The sequence below is a fragment of the Typopeltis vanoorti genome, chromosome 4 (genome assembly GCF_054136105.1).
Source record: "Typopeltis vanoorti isolate ZY-2024b chromosome 4, IOZ_Tvanoo_1.0, whole genome shotgun sequence".
Taxonomy (NCBI): Eukaryota; Metazoa; Arthropoda; class Arachnida; order Uropygi; family Thelyphonidae; genus Typopeltis; species Typopeltis vanoorti.
The window spans coordinates 160,190,263-160,206,889 of NC_143552.1; the positions used below are offsets into that span (position 1 = coordinate 160,190,263).

Consider the following 16,627-nt stretch of genomic DNA (forward strand, 5'->3'; position numbering starts at 1 on the left):
AAGCATTACATATGTATGTTACTCACCAGAAAATAAACTGCTCAGCTTGAGAATAACACACTTATGATTTTTAATGCACTTTCCTGGCAGAAAACAAAGACAATTTTCAACAATAAACACTTTGTACAGTAGCCCCTAGATGGCGAACCTATGGCAGTCGTGCCAGGGGTGGCATGTCAACAATTGTTGACGTGCCAGGTGACATCCTTTTATATGCTTATAAATTATTCAACTTTTTTTTTAATTATTACAATACATACAAGTTGAATTTTGTTTTACACAAGAGAGCAGCAATAAAGATATGCATATGATTGGTGCGGTATTAACAAAAGATCATGCAACCCAAAGACAACCAACAAGTGTTGAGTTGAAATGCTAATTCTCTTCAATCGAATTCCATAACATCTGAAACTGTCATAACTACATTCCCTATTAGATTTAACACATTCACGACAGGGTGTCATTTATTGTTCCGACGGAACTTCTCATTACTGACTGGCTCAACTCATACAAAAGTTTCAACCCTTGGTTGAATTTTATGGCTCCTTGTTTGCGTTCGAGGTGGCAGATGAACTCACACAGTCATTATATGGCGTGTTTCAATTCTTGGTAGAATTTTATTTTAAGTTAGCCTGTGTGATCTGTCAAAATGACATCGAGAATTTCAAATGCAATAAAACAAACACTTATTTCATAATTGAAAAATTGGACAATAATTTTTAGTTAGATACTGTATTTCAAGCAACATATGGTTTTGCTTGAGTCTATACAGCATAGTTTCTGTGAGAGGGGACATGTGATTCATTAGTTAGTGCCGTTTTTATTCCAGCTGTTACGGGCAGACACGAATTTAATGGAGATAAAATTTGGTTTTTAAGTCCTGCGGTGAAAAATATATGAAAAAAAAAAGGTGGTTACTAGAAATTGTAGACTGCGTTGAACAAGGGTTACTACAATTTGTAGACCGCGTTATATCGAAACCGCATTGAACAAGGGTTACTACAATTTGTAGACCGCGTTATATCGACACCGCATTGAACAAGGGTTACTACAATTTGTAGACTGCGTTAGCCGAGGGTTACCTGTGTGTGTGTGTGTACTGTATATTCAATCAATTTTAATTCACATGTATATTGATAAATTATTGATGTGACATCCAACAATTAAATCTGTTTGAAACTTTAGCTCATATAATTGCTGCAGTCATGAAGATCTACATATAGTTTAGAATTTTTCTGACTCGTGTGGTACATTTGGTATGGGTGGGCCAAGAATAGGTAAACTAAGAATCCTCTCTAAACCAAACAGAGCTTTATGCATGCTTCCACTGAGTAAGATGAAATGAAATTTATATACTAAAAGTTGTTGGGAGCTTTTCCACTTGGTTATACCATAAACTAAAGATATCAAGAAATTATATACTTGGTTTAATCCTTTATCGAAGTGTATGCAAACAAAGTTTGTGCCTGAAGTATTTTGAGGATTGGGGCAACTCATATATAGAAGTTAATGACTTCACATCACTTGCCTTAGTATCCCATGTGATGACTCTTCCCATAATCCATAGCATTATACATGTCCGTAAGGATGTGTGCTTTGCATTATGGGATACTAAGCCTAGTGATGTTAAGTTATTAGCTTCTATATCCGAGTTGCTCCGGTCCCGATAATTCTTCAGGTACAAACTTTATTTGCTTACACTTGGATAAAGGATTAAACTAAATATATAATTTCTTGGTATCTTTAATTTATGAAATTTATATACACTTAAAAAACTTGATCAATTTTGAATGCTACAGTGGAATTCAAATCCATCGTCCATATCTATCCATTGTGGTATGGAAACTTCACTTCACTCAGTGTATCTAGTGTGAAGGAATTTAAGGGAAGATAGGACAGCTGGTTGGGGTGATTTATAGACTTGCTCGATGAGTCCTTGACTCCCTGGAAGTCTCAGATAATAATATTAATTACTAGTCTTTATATATTTTTATAGAAATGTTACATTGATTTTTCAAAATGTACATTAGGAAAATATTGTTAGTAATTTTGGGGCATTTATAGTTTTTAGAATTACATGTTACTCTTTTTCTTTTTTCTCCCACTATCAGATAATAATGTTAAGATCCAGTTGATTAATATCACCCAATTAATAGAAAAAGTAGCTTGCTTTAGTGAAGCTCTAGTTCCTAATATGTCTGCTGATCAATCACAAAAACTGGGTGATTTAGTTGAAGATGAACTAGGACAAATGGATAAAGCCATTGAAGAAGCTGCAGAAAGAATAGCAGTAAGTGTTGAAATTATTTGTTAAATATTTGTTGATGTTTTATGCAATTCTTTTATCTAATTTCTATGGAAAATTTTACATTAACTTATGCATAAAGTCCTAAAAAGTTAACTTATTAAAAGTATGTGAATTGTTGTTATTATCAGCCAATCCACTAGGATACTTAAGACAGTCTAGGGTAGTCATGACCAGGGGTGGCTCGTGCATAGGCACTGCGGAACTGCAGCACCCCTAATTTTTCTCAATATATAAATATATTTATTCATTTATTTATATTTGCTTATAATATTTAATTTTATCATCAACAATCCTATACAATTCTCTTATTTTATATAAAAAATAATAAAAATCCATCTTATAGCAGTTAGGAGGGCAAAGGACGCTAGCTGCACTGTGTTTACCACAGTGTCATATTGCTGGTATTTGCTACGTGCGCAAGCATATGCATGTCATTTAGTGAGATGTGAGCTATTAGCGTAATGCAGCACTGTCCCTTTGTGCAATTTTACTGTTGTTTATATGCAGTTTGCACCAGTAGTAGAGTGTTCATAGTGCTTACCGTGTTTAGTCTGTCTCTTTAAATATTTGGACATTACAATTAAAGACATAACATTTGTTATAGTTTTTATTTTAGAACATTATTGGGGTTATGATAATGGATTTTATTTTTAAGTAATTTTGAATTATACTAAACTGTATAATTTTATCAATAATAAACAATATTTTTTCATGAAACAAAACAAGAATATATTTTATTTTTAAGTAATTTTGAATTATACCAAACTGTATAATTTTATTGATAATAAACTATATTTTTTATGTTTAATTTTTTTTTAAATTTTTACCATAATTTTTATATTTTATCCAAACACGTATATACTGTACCCCCACGATTTCAAGCCACGAGCCGCCACTGGTCATGACATGACCACATATTACCCAGATTCTCACTTTACATGTAACACTTCTAACAAAAGTCTTTCAAGGTCAGAATTCTGCAATAGGTTAAATGAAATGTGGCAAGAAGAAAATCAGAGCATCAGGAAAACTACCTTCACAACTCAAGATTGGCAGACTCTGTTAGATGAAAAAATTGAACAGCATATGATCCACGGACACTGTCATTGCCAAAACAATATACATTTTAAAAGATATATTTCGGTGATTACACCACATTTTTTTATTATTCAGTTATACAAAATACTGAAATAATAGTTCCCGACAAGTTTCGTAAATCGTAGGATTTACATCTTCAGGGGGTAAATAGTATAACTTAAAGTTTAAACAAGAGAATTAATAAATACAAATCATAACCGTCTGGCAAAAAACGACGATGTCATACATAGAAAACAAGTTATATAAGAAAATTTAAAGAAGCTGCTAATATGCTAAAAAACCCAACCCAATGTAATAAAAATCAAAGTTTAATTCTCCATCAAGTGTGGTCAGCTCTAATAAAAAATCTACCTCAATCTGAGCTCGGACTGTATGAACGAGAACAAGAACACCTGACATCGTCCAGTATTGTTCAATGTCGATAACGTTTTATATCTGCATTCTGTTTTTTGAGTTAATGAATAGCCAGACGGTTATGATTTGTATTTATTAATTCTCTTGTTTAAACTTTAAGTTATACTATTTACCCCCTGAAGATGTAAATCCTACGATTTACGAAACTTGTCGGGAACTATTATTTCAGTATTTTGTATAACTGAATAATAAAAAAATGTGATGTAATCACCGAAATATATCTTTTGAACTAATTAGCCACAGAAGTCTATGCCTGCAATATACATTTTGTCCTCTTTCTCTCATCCAGATGTTGTTTAAAGCGGTCGAGAACATCATCATCCAGATGATGTTCCCGACCGCTCCATTGAGGGATCATTATCCATAAAATAACTTCCTAACTTTCTTGTCAAATACAATCCTTATGCTAATTTCTTTAAACTGAATTCTTTAATGGATTCATCACAATCAGAATCTTCGGCAGAACTTTCTCCACTATTTGGTTCGACGCCATCTATTAATTGTACCAGTTCCTCCTCATTTAAATCTGTTTTTTAATTAAAAAATGTGTGCGACGTTTATTATACAACGTAGCTTGGCATCCACCGGGGGTACGAAATTTTGTTTCAGAATGGCTTCAGGCCATAGTTTTTTCCAGCAAGCAAGGGACATAAGCATAGAGGGTTATGTCCCTTAATGGACAGAGAAATAATTTTCACATAATTCAATATTGAAAGCTCTTTCCATGCTTGAGACAGTGTCATGTTTGAATTAGATTCCATTTTTTTCCAAAATTAATGTTTGCCAAATATAATATGACTTAAATGTTGATATTATTCATTGGTTGAAGAAGTGAAATAGTATTAGGTGGCAAAAAAGTTATTTTAATATTCGGTTGGCTTAAATTTGTTGGGTGGCCTTTTGCTTTATTTAAAATTAGTAAAATTTTGAAGTTCATATTCTTTTTCTTTGTGGAACTTTCTACATCAGGTACAAAACACTTGAAAAATCAATTTTCAAACATGCTAGCTGTAACCTTTGCCTTTTTTGTTAGCCTGCCAATAAACAGGTAGGGCGGACTTGTCGAGCCCTTTCATCGCATGAGGATTTGCAGATCGGTTAATAAACATTGGTTTTGTCATGTAATCACCTGATGCATTACTTTGAATCCAGGAGCTGATCTTTCATTTTTCGAAATACAGGGTGTTCGGGATAAATTTGACAGTTTCGTAAGGAAAAAGAAAATCTTCTTTGTATCTATTAAATTTAATGAATTGACAAAAAAACATTACAGGCAGAGTTAATTACAATACTATCAACAAGATTTACTCAAAATAACCACCATTAGCATCGATCGCAGCTTCAATTCTGCTTCGGAACCTCGAACAAGCTGATGCTACAGTCTCCTTGGGAAGGGCCGCAAAAACTGTTTTAATTTTATCCATTAACTGGGCTTTTGTATTACTGGAAGTGCGATTGGTGTCTTTTTCAACTGCGCCCCATACAAAATAATCCATGGGGTTAAGGTCTGGGGAGTTTGGAGGCCAAACATTTGGACTGGTGAAGTCGTAGAAATTTTCAGACAACCATTTTTGACTTTTCCCAGAGGTGTGGCAAGGGGCCGAATCCTGCTGCCATACATACGGCCTACCATTGGCTACCCTTGTTATCCAGGGCTTGACTACAGTTAGCAACTCCACGAACAAAGCCCGAATTCCAATGCCAGGGTTCTTCAACACCTGTTCCTGCAGATTTGCGAGGAATTCTGCTGTACGAACGCAATCAGATCGTCTGCTAGGGATCTTTCTTCTTGCTACATCCTCGTAGTCACCGTTGCAAGTCTCTAGTTCATGCCTGATTGTTTTTACTGTATTCAGGGAGCATTGGGCAGCAGTCGTAATATCCTTATTTTGATGGCGGGCACGAATCATCATGATACAAGTTATTCTCTTCCATGATTCAGGTGGGTTCCAGCTATCCATCCTTTCTGACATCTTGTATATGAATGAAGAAGGGTCCAAACTTTTAAATGAAGAGAAGTGTGTGTTAATACATGTAACTTACGGAAAAATATAATTAATTATAAATATGTCAAATTTATCCCGAACACCCTGTATAAAGTTCTGCTAGGTATTTCTGGGCAGCTTCAACGTCTGCTGATAATGATTCTTCCTGGATTTTAAGATTATACAAAGAAAACCATTTAAAGTTTTCGAACCAACTGTTACTTGTACAAAATCCATGCTGAGAGATTTCTTCTGAAGAATCTTGATCAAGTTCTTTTAAATGTTTATAAACCTTGAGAGCTTTTTGCTTAATAAGGTGTCCATCCGAAGGAATTATCTTTTGAGTGCAATCTTCTATCCAAATCATTAGAGATTTCTCCATTTTTTTCTATTATGTACTATTCTATGTATAAAGACAACTGACAGTGGTGAGTTGAAATGCTAATTTTCTTCAATCGAATTCCACAACAACATTCACTATTAGTTTTGACACATTCACGACAGGGTGTCATTTATCATTCTGACGGAACTTCTCATTACCGACTGGCTCAACTCACTGAAAAGTTTCAACCCTCGGTTGAATTTTATGGCTATTTGTTTGCGTTTGAGGTGGCAGGCGAACTCATACACTCATTATATGGCATGTTTCAATTCTTGGTAGAATTTTATTTTAAGTTAGCCTTTGTGATCTGTCATAATGATATCGAGAATTTCAAATGCAATAAAACAAACACTTATTTCATAATTGAAAAATTTGACAATAGTTTTTAGTTAGATACTGTGTTTCAGTGCAACATATGGTTTTGCTTGAGTCTATACAGCATAGTTTCTGTGAGAGGGGACTTGTGATTCATTCGTTAGCGCCGTTTTTATTCCGGCTGTCTCTAATTGCCCTGTTGAGAATTACACAGACTGCAAAAACCTTTGTACAGTACCTTATTCAGGGATACAATAAAGCTAAATTCGATAGTTATAACTACTTGCACGATACAGGCAGACACAAATTTAACGAAGATAAAATTTGATTTTTATGTCCCGCGGTGAAAAATATATGAAAAAATAAAGGGTTATTAGAAATTGTAGACCACATTATATCGAAGTCGCGTTGAACAAGGGCTACTACAATTTGTAGACCATAAGTACCACGTTATACGAGGGTTACCTGTATATATATATATATATATATATATATATATATATATATATATAATGAAAATTAACTGTGTGTGTGTGTGTAAGCTGATGGTTGGAGATAAATGGTGCAACAGTCTTAACAGGTATTTACACCTTTATTCAAAATGCACCTGATCAGAGAATGCATATTATTTTTTGTAATCATAATATTTCATTTCTTAGAAAAGTTTTAAGCTAAATATAATTATGGTGTTATATACAATCATGACTTATGCTACTTTCCTCTAGGAAATGATGAATAAATCCCAGGCTGGTGATTCCGGAATCAAGTTGGAAGTGAATGGTAAAATACTCGATGCATGCATTGGCCTAATGGAGGTATGATAGTAACATAACTAGTACAACTTTTGAGATAACTTTGTCATACAGAAATAATTTGCATTATGGAGAATTTAGGTAAATTTTAATAAACAATGAAGTAATATACTAATGTGGACAACAGAATAATCTTGTTGATCAAGATACTATTAAATTGAACAACTCATTCTCCTGTATGGAATTACATTAAAATAAAAATAAAAATTAGAATATGAAGATATACTGATTACGAAGATGGTTTGATGTTAAATCAGGTGTGAGACAAAAAGTGCATATTATAAAGGAAAATGACATTAATTCTGATGTCAAAATTGGAGATACTCAACTCTTTACTTTATGCAGATGATGTACTTCTAAACAAATCCAATAGAAGTCTACAAAATTTCCTAATTAATTGAATGACTGCTATAAATAAATTTGGTAAATTTATTATAGCAGCCATTCATGGAAAATCAGCAGTGATAATCAAAGGCTGAAAAACTAGGCAGAAACATTAAAAACATAAATTGCATCCCGATTGGAGAATTCATAGCATAAATAAAACATTTCAGTTGTTTAGGCACAATTTTTAGTGAAGATGGCAAATTAAACAGTGAAGTAAATAACAGAATTAGCAAATCTGGTATGGTAGGAAGTCAGCTGAATAAATTTATATGCAATAGTCTCTTATTGCATATAAAGGTTTAATATGCAGTAAGATATTGCACTATATTAAGAGTTGTGACATAGCTGTATACAAGACAGTTTTTTTTAAACGAATTTTAATATGAATCTGAGAGCTGGGTTAGAAAAAAAACACTGGATCAAAGACTGGGGATCATAGATATGACAACTCAAAGAAAAGTTCAGTCTATCTCCCAAGTTAGCAAATGACATCATTGGCCGAATCATATTAAAAAATATATATATATTTAAGAAGGAACTTAATATTACTAGCATTCAAGAATGTTTGAGCAGAGCTAATTAAAGGTGTTATGGTCACTTTAACAGAATGTGAGAAGAAAGGATAGTAAAATATTATTTTTTTTTTTTTTTTTTTTTTTTTTTTCAGGATGGTTGGTAAAAGACCAAGATCTAGATTGATACAATAAAACATGCCTTAGAAGACCAAAAGATAAGATCTGATAATATTGGAAGTTTTGACAGATAACAGATTAATTTGGAAGAAAACTGTTGCTAGAAAGTTATTATTAAATTTTCGTATAGTGCTATCATAATATTCTGTACAACCCTAAGGATGCATATAGGAATTTTGATGTTAATGAAATAGGATAAATCTAATCTAAGTCATTGAAAGTGATACAAAGGGAAAGGTGAAGGCGATTATTTTTTGAAGCGAGAAACCATAGAATTGACTTCCCCATTCCACTTTTACAAATTTCTAATTTTGTTTATTTTTATGCTCTAGTACTGACATAAAAAAAAAAGAAAAGAAAAGTAGTTTCTTTTGAGTATTCATTTAAAGAAAGGTTTTGCACTTTGGTTACAAAATAAATTATATATGACAAATTCTTGTTTTATCCTTTATCCGAGTGTAAACAAAGTTTGCACATAAAGTAACTTCATAACAGGGCAACTCATATATATAGACTAATGACTTCACATCAATAGCCTTAGTATCTCATATTGCAATGCACTTATCCTTACAGACATGTATAATGCTATGTGTTATGGGAAGGGCTTGGATAAAAGACGAAATCAAGAATATAATTTCTTGGCATCTTTAATTTATAATTTAAACAAATGGAAAAACTTTCAACATCTATCTCTAATCCAGGATATTTTAATGATAAGGTGTGACACCGTTTGTCTACTTGTATATGGAAATATGACTTTAGCATTACTTCGACATTGTGTCATTTCGGCGGTGATTAAAATCTTTGGAGGGTAATGGATAGCAATGCTGTAGCCAATGAAGTTCTAACCGAGGCTCGGCTATTGCTGTTACCCTCTTGCCATGATCAGAGCTTTAATTGCTCAATAACACCTTATCCCTACACTGTCCTCTACAGATAACGGGGAAGATGAAAAGCATTCTTGCTTTGCCCCTTTAAGCCAGTTTTTATAAGGATTGTGTCATTTCTGGGTCTGTCTCCCACTGATGAGACCTCAATAAAGCTTGAAACCAGTATGGATAGTGTCCCTTTTCATAGTGAGTATGGTGCATAGCACTATACTCATCTGAAAGGAAGAAGTGTGCTTTCCATTATGGGATACTAAGGCAATTGATGCCAATTCAACAGCCTGTATATACAAGTAGCGTAGTCATGAAGATACTTCACATGAAAACTTTGTTTGCTTATGCTTGGATTAAAGGATTAAACAAGAATATAATTTCTTGTCAAGTATAATTTACTGAGTACTCAGTATTTTTTGCAGTGGCAGATTAAGTCAATATTTTTTGCAGTCTTCGGAAGCTATAACAATACATACAGGAAAAGATGTAATATGCAGTCAAAGTGACATGATTGCATGATACACATAAACATGCCCTATGTAAAACACCATTTCCACTCGCTTTATCTAGTTAAAGTGAGTGGAAACATTAGATCCTGTATGCAAATATGTTTTCTATCTAAGTGAACTAGATAGAAAAACTACCTTTACATAGAGAAGAAAAAAAGATTTTTTTATCCAAAGAGTGGCATTGTTTTCAACATTAAAAAAAAACTATACACCATGGTGGAGTCAAGAAGTTAAAGTTCCCAGGAAGTAAGTTAGCATGTGTCCTGAGTAAATACAGTAAAAAAAAATGTAAGAAAGCTAAGCTGTCTGTAAAAAGCTAAACAAAAGACATGGGAGGACTTAGTTAAGAAGATTCTCTATGCCTGGAGTAATTATTTTGAAAGATTAAGTAAGCTTTGGGTGTTAAGGCAGTGTTAGAAAATATTAAAAATGCATGCCGTCAGGAGTACAGTACATATCAATACTTAAGAAAAACGGTCATAAACCTGAAATATAGAAATGTAACCATAGTAGATGATATGTGCCTAGAAAAATGTGAGAATTACAGGGAAGTTTCTCTAGTAAGTGTTCCGGGTGAGATATGCAAAATCTACCTGAGAAGAGGCTAAAAGGAAGTAAGGAAGACACTAAGGCTAAAGTGGAATAGAAACCTGGATAGAATGAATTAAATTAAACATTCCATGAAATTATATTCTTGTTTAATACTTTATCCAAGTGTAAGCAAACAAAATTTGTGCTTGCTCTTATAGGATTAAACAAGAATATAATTTTTTGGCATCTTTAATTTAATTTATAACTAAGTAAAAAAACTTTCATCAACTTGGTAGAATAAGCTAGGTTCAGGCCAAATTGGGGTTGTCAGGATCAGACTTTAAAACAAATAGTTGTTTTAAAGTATGTAGATTTAAAGTAGATTTTCCTAGGAGTCCCTCCTAGGAAATCATGGAAATATAACAAGAATTTGTATTTAAGTTTTGTAGACCAGAAAGGCATATGACAGTGTACCAAGCTGTAAAGCTTTTGAAAACACTACAAATTCTATAACAGTTATTATTATTATTTAGGTCTCATGGAGTCAAAAGACTCATCACTGGAGGTCCCTCCTAGGAAACACAAAGTCTATCATACCACTCCTTAAACATGTTGACCGTTCTTGCTCTCACCACTCTATCAGGCAATGCATTCCATGGTTCAACCACCCTCCATACAAGGAAACCAGTCCTCACCATCTTGCTCACAGTTTCCTTTCGTAACTTCCATGGATGGCCCCTTGCAAAGAACTCCCCGGTGTCAACTTTATAAGTGACAACCTTCCACCTCTCAACAGTTTAAAAGGTCTCAATCATATCACCTCTCCTTCTATCCACCAAACTCTGAAGTCCACATTCCCTTAGCCGATCCTCATAACTAACATTGTACAGTCCTGAAACCATCTTTGTTATCCACTTTTGTACACTTTCCACAGTTAATTTATCCCCTTCAAATCCTGGGGACCACATCTGAGAACAATAGTCTAAGTGTGGTCTGATCAGAGTTTTATACAATGGAATGATAACTCTTTTATCTCTGCTGGTCAGTGTCCTTCTCATTATTGCAGCAATCCTCTGTGTTACCTTCACCTCCTTTGCAATATGTCCTCTAAATTTCAGGGTTCTATTAATCAACAACCCCAGATCTCTTGTTTCCCCCTACTTCATTATAGCTCCTCCAATAGAGTATGCAGCGTCCCATTGATGTGTCCCAAACATCAAGACCTTACATTTTGCTGCATTAAACTGATACTCCATTAATTGCCCATCTGTCTAGCTTATTCAAATCCTCTTGCAGGGCTACCACATCTGCACTATTACTGATAACCCTTCCCAGCTTCCCATCATCTGCAAATAACTGACTATCCCCCTTCAATCCACTGATAATGTCATTGATATAAAGGTTAAATAATATAGGTTCCAGTACTGAGCCCTGTGGGACCCCACTTGTAACCCTCTGCCTCCTTCAAAAACACTATAATTACATTTATGGGTGGGAGTCATTTACAAAAATTAATAATAATGAATAAATAAATAGTGTAAGCAGGACATTATAAAGAGTAAAGCATAGCATGGTCAAGTACAAATGAGAGAAGGGAGACTTTGGGCAAGTTTGGAGGCCCTAAGGTAGCAGCCACATCACCAAACTAGGCTGTGGATGGCCAGTAACCAAGTCAGTAGAATCTTTTCTTACTCCAAAGTCTCAGGAGAGAAGTAACTGGACTGTCACTGGAAAATGAATCTGACAGGCTAATGGATATGAGCAGGATAAGGAAAGGAAACACAATGAAAATAAACAAGATTTTCTGGAATGCTGCTACTTGGAATATCAGGAATATCCATCACAAATGTCAAGATCTAGGCAAAATCTAATACAAAGAAATATCAAATTAGCAGTAATAACAAACAAAGAAAAAAATTCAGATGAAACAGATAATTACATTTATATCTACAGTGGAGTCAAAAAGGAAGAAAGAGCAAAAGCAGGAGTAACTATTTTTATTCACAACCCAATTTTTAAAAAAAAAAAAATCGCATTACAAATACTGGGATGAGAGATTTCTAGAACTAAGATTACATAGACACCAAACTATTATTGGTGTCTATGCCCCAGAGGAAGGTAACATTGCCTTTTATTCAGAGTTATAAAAGATAAACCCAAATGATTATCTATTAATAATGGGAGATATCAATGCCAGAGTGGGGAACGTTCCACTTGGTACAAATATAGAAACAAATGGTGAAATAGCATGCAATAGAAATGGATACAGACTTAGTGATTTTTTCCACATATAATAACTTAAAAATTACTAATACCTTTTTTAAGCATAAAGATTTGTCATAAATTCATGTGGGAAACAGAAATAAGAAAAGTATAATAGCTAATGGGAAAACAGCTAACACAATGCTAGATAGCCTGGTATTTAGACGTGCCAAAATGGAATCTGATCATTATCTCTTACAAGGAAAATTAAGAATACCCCCAAAGATGGTTTAATATTAACCAAATCACGGCAGAGAGAAATCAACAGGAATCTTTTAGAGTTCAATTCTTGGATGATAAAAATATTAACTACCTTTATTTGCAAAAAATAAATGAAAATCTAGTGCAAATAAAGGAAAATGTTGATATAGAGATAGAATGGAATAATTAAATAATAATAATAATAATAAATGCAACAAGAGAATGCCTTGGAACAAAAAGTAAATGGAAGAGGAGAAAGAGAATAAGAAACTAGGATGAAAACATTGAAGCAATAATTAAAGACAAGAAAAGAAGCATATAAAGAATGGATAAACAGAATCACTAGCAACAAAAATTAATTATAAATACAAAAGAGCAATAGCAAAAACAAAGCATGCTGGAAAAAGGATAGAGAAACATGGGATAACTTCAAAGCAAAATTGGAAAGAGATCTTACAATGAAGAGGACAGATACATAAAAAATTCTAAGAAATATGAATAAGGAGATAAAAGTGAAAACTTGAAATAATCAAAAAGAAAACCAGTTGGACTTCTTCCACCAAAACTTATTTCAATATACGAGGATGGTCTGAAAAGTTCTCAGCCTAACAATGAAAAAACAAATTAATATTTTCAAAATTATTTTTATTTTTCAACATAATCTCCCTTAAGACTAATACATTTATTCCAGCAATGCTCCAGCACCATTATCCCGTCCCTGTAGTGGTTCTCAGAGTAAGAGCTGCAAAATACCCCCGCTGACCAGCGAGGAAGAGTTTTAGCTTTGGGAAAAGATAGAAGTCAAAGGGAGCCAAATCTAGGGAATAGGGTGGATGTTCAAACAATTCGTAGTGCAGATCCCTTAATTTTCCCATTGCCAAAACACCTTTGTGGGCAGGTGCATTGTCCTGATGAAAGATGATTTTTTTTCTTTTGCAGGCCATGTTTTTCTCACGAATTTTTTCGATTAGTTTGGTTAAAAGATTACAATAATAATTTTCCAGTTATGGTTTTAACCTTTTCAAGATAATTAATAAACAAAATGCCTTTAGCCTCCCAAAACACCGATGCCATGACCTTTCCTGCTGATGGAACCGACTTTGTCTTCTTTGGTGCTGAACAACCTGTTTGGATTCTGGTGTGTAATGGTGAATCGAAATCTCATCCATATAACAAATCTATGCACAAATTCAGTTTTATTCTTGTTAAAATGCTCCAAGCACTGTTCAGAGATTTTCATGCGAGTGTGTTTTTGATCTGCTCTGAGCAAATGCAGCACCCACCTTGCACAAAGCTTTTTCATGTGCAATTCTTCATGCAAAATATATCCTATATGTTCTTTTGAAATGCCTATAGTCTCAACGATTTCACGCACTTTGATTCACTGATTATCCAATACCATATCGTGCACTTGATCAATTATTTCTGGTGTTGTTACACTTTTTTGGACGTCCTTCACGTGGATCAGCTTCAAGGCTGGTACGGCCACATATAAACTCTGCAGCGCATTTCTTAATTGTCTAAAATGAAGGGGAAGCGTGCCCATAAACTTTTATGAACTTCGAATGAATTTCATTTGCCGTTAAACCTTCTTTTACAATGAATTTTATAACCTCACGATACTCAATTTTATCCATTTCAAGGGATACAGACAACACTTTTTGCTTCGGACAGCTGTATAAAACAAACTACTTGATAGAATGACTTGCAATTTCACATGGATGCTTATGACAGATGTACGAACTTTAGAAAAAAAATTCTTGCTGATAGTGTTGCCATCTATGGTTGAGGCCGAGAACTTTTCAAACCACCCTCGTAGTAATGAATCTAAAACTGATACAATGCCAACTGCTTAACTATACACTGGATGAAATAGCATTATAAAAAATAAGCAGTACATCAAAGAAATCAGGAAAATGCCCTGGAGAAGATGCAATAAATATAGAATTTATTAAATATGTAGAGGTTATTAAATATGAGGGGCTTTTGAATGAAGAAAGTGCAAGGACTCACAGAGAAGATGGGGAGCCTTATGAGGGGATGGTGCAGAACATTAATAGAGTGGAAGTGAAGAAGGCCATAAAGATGATGAAAATGGAAAATCGGTGGGCCCTGTCAGGATCCCAGTGGAGGCATAGAAGGCACTGGGGGAAGAGGGAATTGACCTGCTGTGGGACCTGTTAATAAAAGTTTGTCAACAGGAAAATATACCCAAGGAATGCAGGGAAAGTACTCTTGTCCCCATCTACAAGAGTAAAGGGGATGCACAAGACTGTAAGAATTACAGAGGAATAAAGTTGATGTCCCACACAATGAAAATCCTAGAGAAGAGTTCTTGATGGAAGACTGAGGAAGGAGGTGGAGATTACAAAGGAGCAATTTGGCTTCGTGCCTGGTCGATCGATGACCGATGCTATCTTTGGGTTACGACAGATGATGGAAAAGTTTCGAGAGAAGCAATGGGAGCTACATCTGGTGTTTATTGATCTGGAGAAAGTGTATGATAGAGTGCCAAGACAAGAAGTGTGGAGGTGTCTGAGGGAGAAGAAAGTACCGGAGAAATATGTCCGGTTGGTGCAAGAGATGTACAGAAATGTGAAGTCAAGAGTTTGGACCTACCTGGGACAGATGGAAAGTTTTCAAGTGACAGTTAGCTTGCATCAAGGGTCAGCATTAAGCCTGTTCCTGTTTAATATTGTGGTGGAGGTGGTGACAGAGGAGGTGAGAGAAGACGACACACCTTGGACAGTGTTGTATGCAGATGACATCTTGCTGTGTGCAGAGTCAAGTGAAGAAGTGGCATCTAAACTGGAAAGATGGAGGAAAGTACTGGAAGAGAGAGGTATGAGACTGAGCAGAAGTAAGCCAGGGTATGTGTGTTGCAAAATGTACGGTGACTAGGAGACAGATCTGGAGCTGGAAGGAAATGTCATCAGGAAGGTTAGGGACTTTAGATACTTAGGTTCAATAGTGGAAGAGGATGGAGAGGCTGAGAAGGAAGTTGGATGCAGGATACAAGCAGGATTGAGGAACTGGAGAGAGATGGCCGGAGTGCTATGCGATAAGAGGGTGCCGATCAATCTAAAAGGCAAAATCTACAGGACAGTAGTAAGACCAGCTATGACGTATACTATGGAAACTGTGGCCCTGAGGAAAAATAACATCAGCAGGATAGAGGTAGCGGAGATGAGAATGCTTAGGTGGATGTGTGGTGTGACCAGAAAGGATTGTCTGAGAAATGACTATGTAAGGGGAACAGCAAAAGTTATGATACTTAGGAGGAAAGATACAGGAGGCAAGGTTGAGATGGTTTGGTCATGTGATAAGGATGGAGGAAGAGTATGTGCGAAGAAAGGTCATGCAGATGGGTGTGCAGGGGAGGAGGAAGCTCGGACATCCAAAGAAGAGATGGAGGTAGATGGCATAGGAGATCTTGAGGATGAAGAACTTGGATGTGGCTACAGCCCAAGATAGGAGGTTGTGGAGGAGAATCACTACAAACAGCGACCCTACTTAAGTGGGAAAAGCTGCTGAAGAAGAGGAAGATTAAATATGCAGGTATCCTATTCATCGAACAAATTTTAAAATTCATCATCATGAACAGTGGGCTCACTGCTTGTTGGTGTCTGATTCCTCCTTCACTATCTTCTTCCACCTTTTTTTTGTCCAGTGCACAGTGTTGTAGTTATGTAAACTCATTCAATGCCAGTCCTTTATGTCGACTATCCATTCTCTGTATGGTCTACCTCTTCTGTTTATACCATCCATAATACCAAACATGAATGTCTTTATCTTCTGGTCCTCACTCATTCTGCAGATGTGTCCAAATAATTTAGTTTCTGTTGTATAA

The 16,627-nt window shown here is 34.9% G+C and overlaps 1 protein-coding gene across 2 annotated transcripts in view; it reads left to right on the top strand.

Moving 5' to 3' along the window:
* Nucleotides 1-16,627, top strand: part of LOC150107797 (huntingtin-interacting protein 1-like) — a 632,881-nt gene that overhangs the window by 545,079 nt on the left and 71,175 nt on the right. For both annotated transcript variants that reach the window (XM_090392055.1, XM_090392056.1), the window contains 2 exons: nucleotides 2,112-2,290; nucleotides 7,228-7,317. In XM_090392055.1, coding sequence (XP_090248181.1) covers nucleotides 2,112-2,290; nucleotides 7,228-7,317 — 269 coding nt within the window. The remainder of the gene's footprint in view (nucleotides 1-2,111; nucleotides 2,291-7,227; nucleotides 7,318-16,627) is intronic.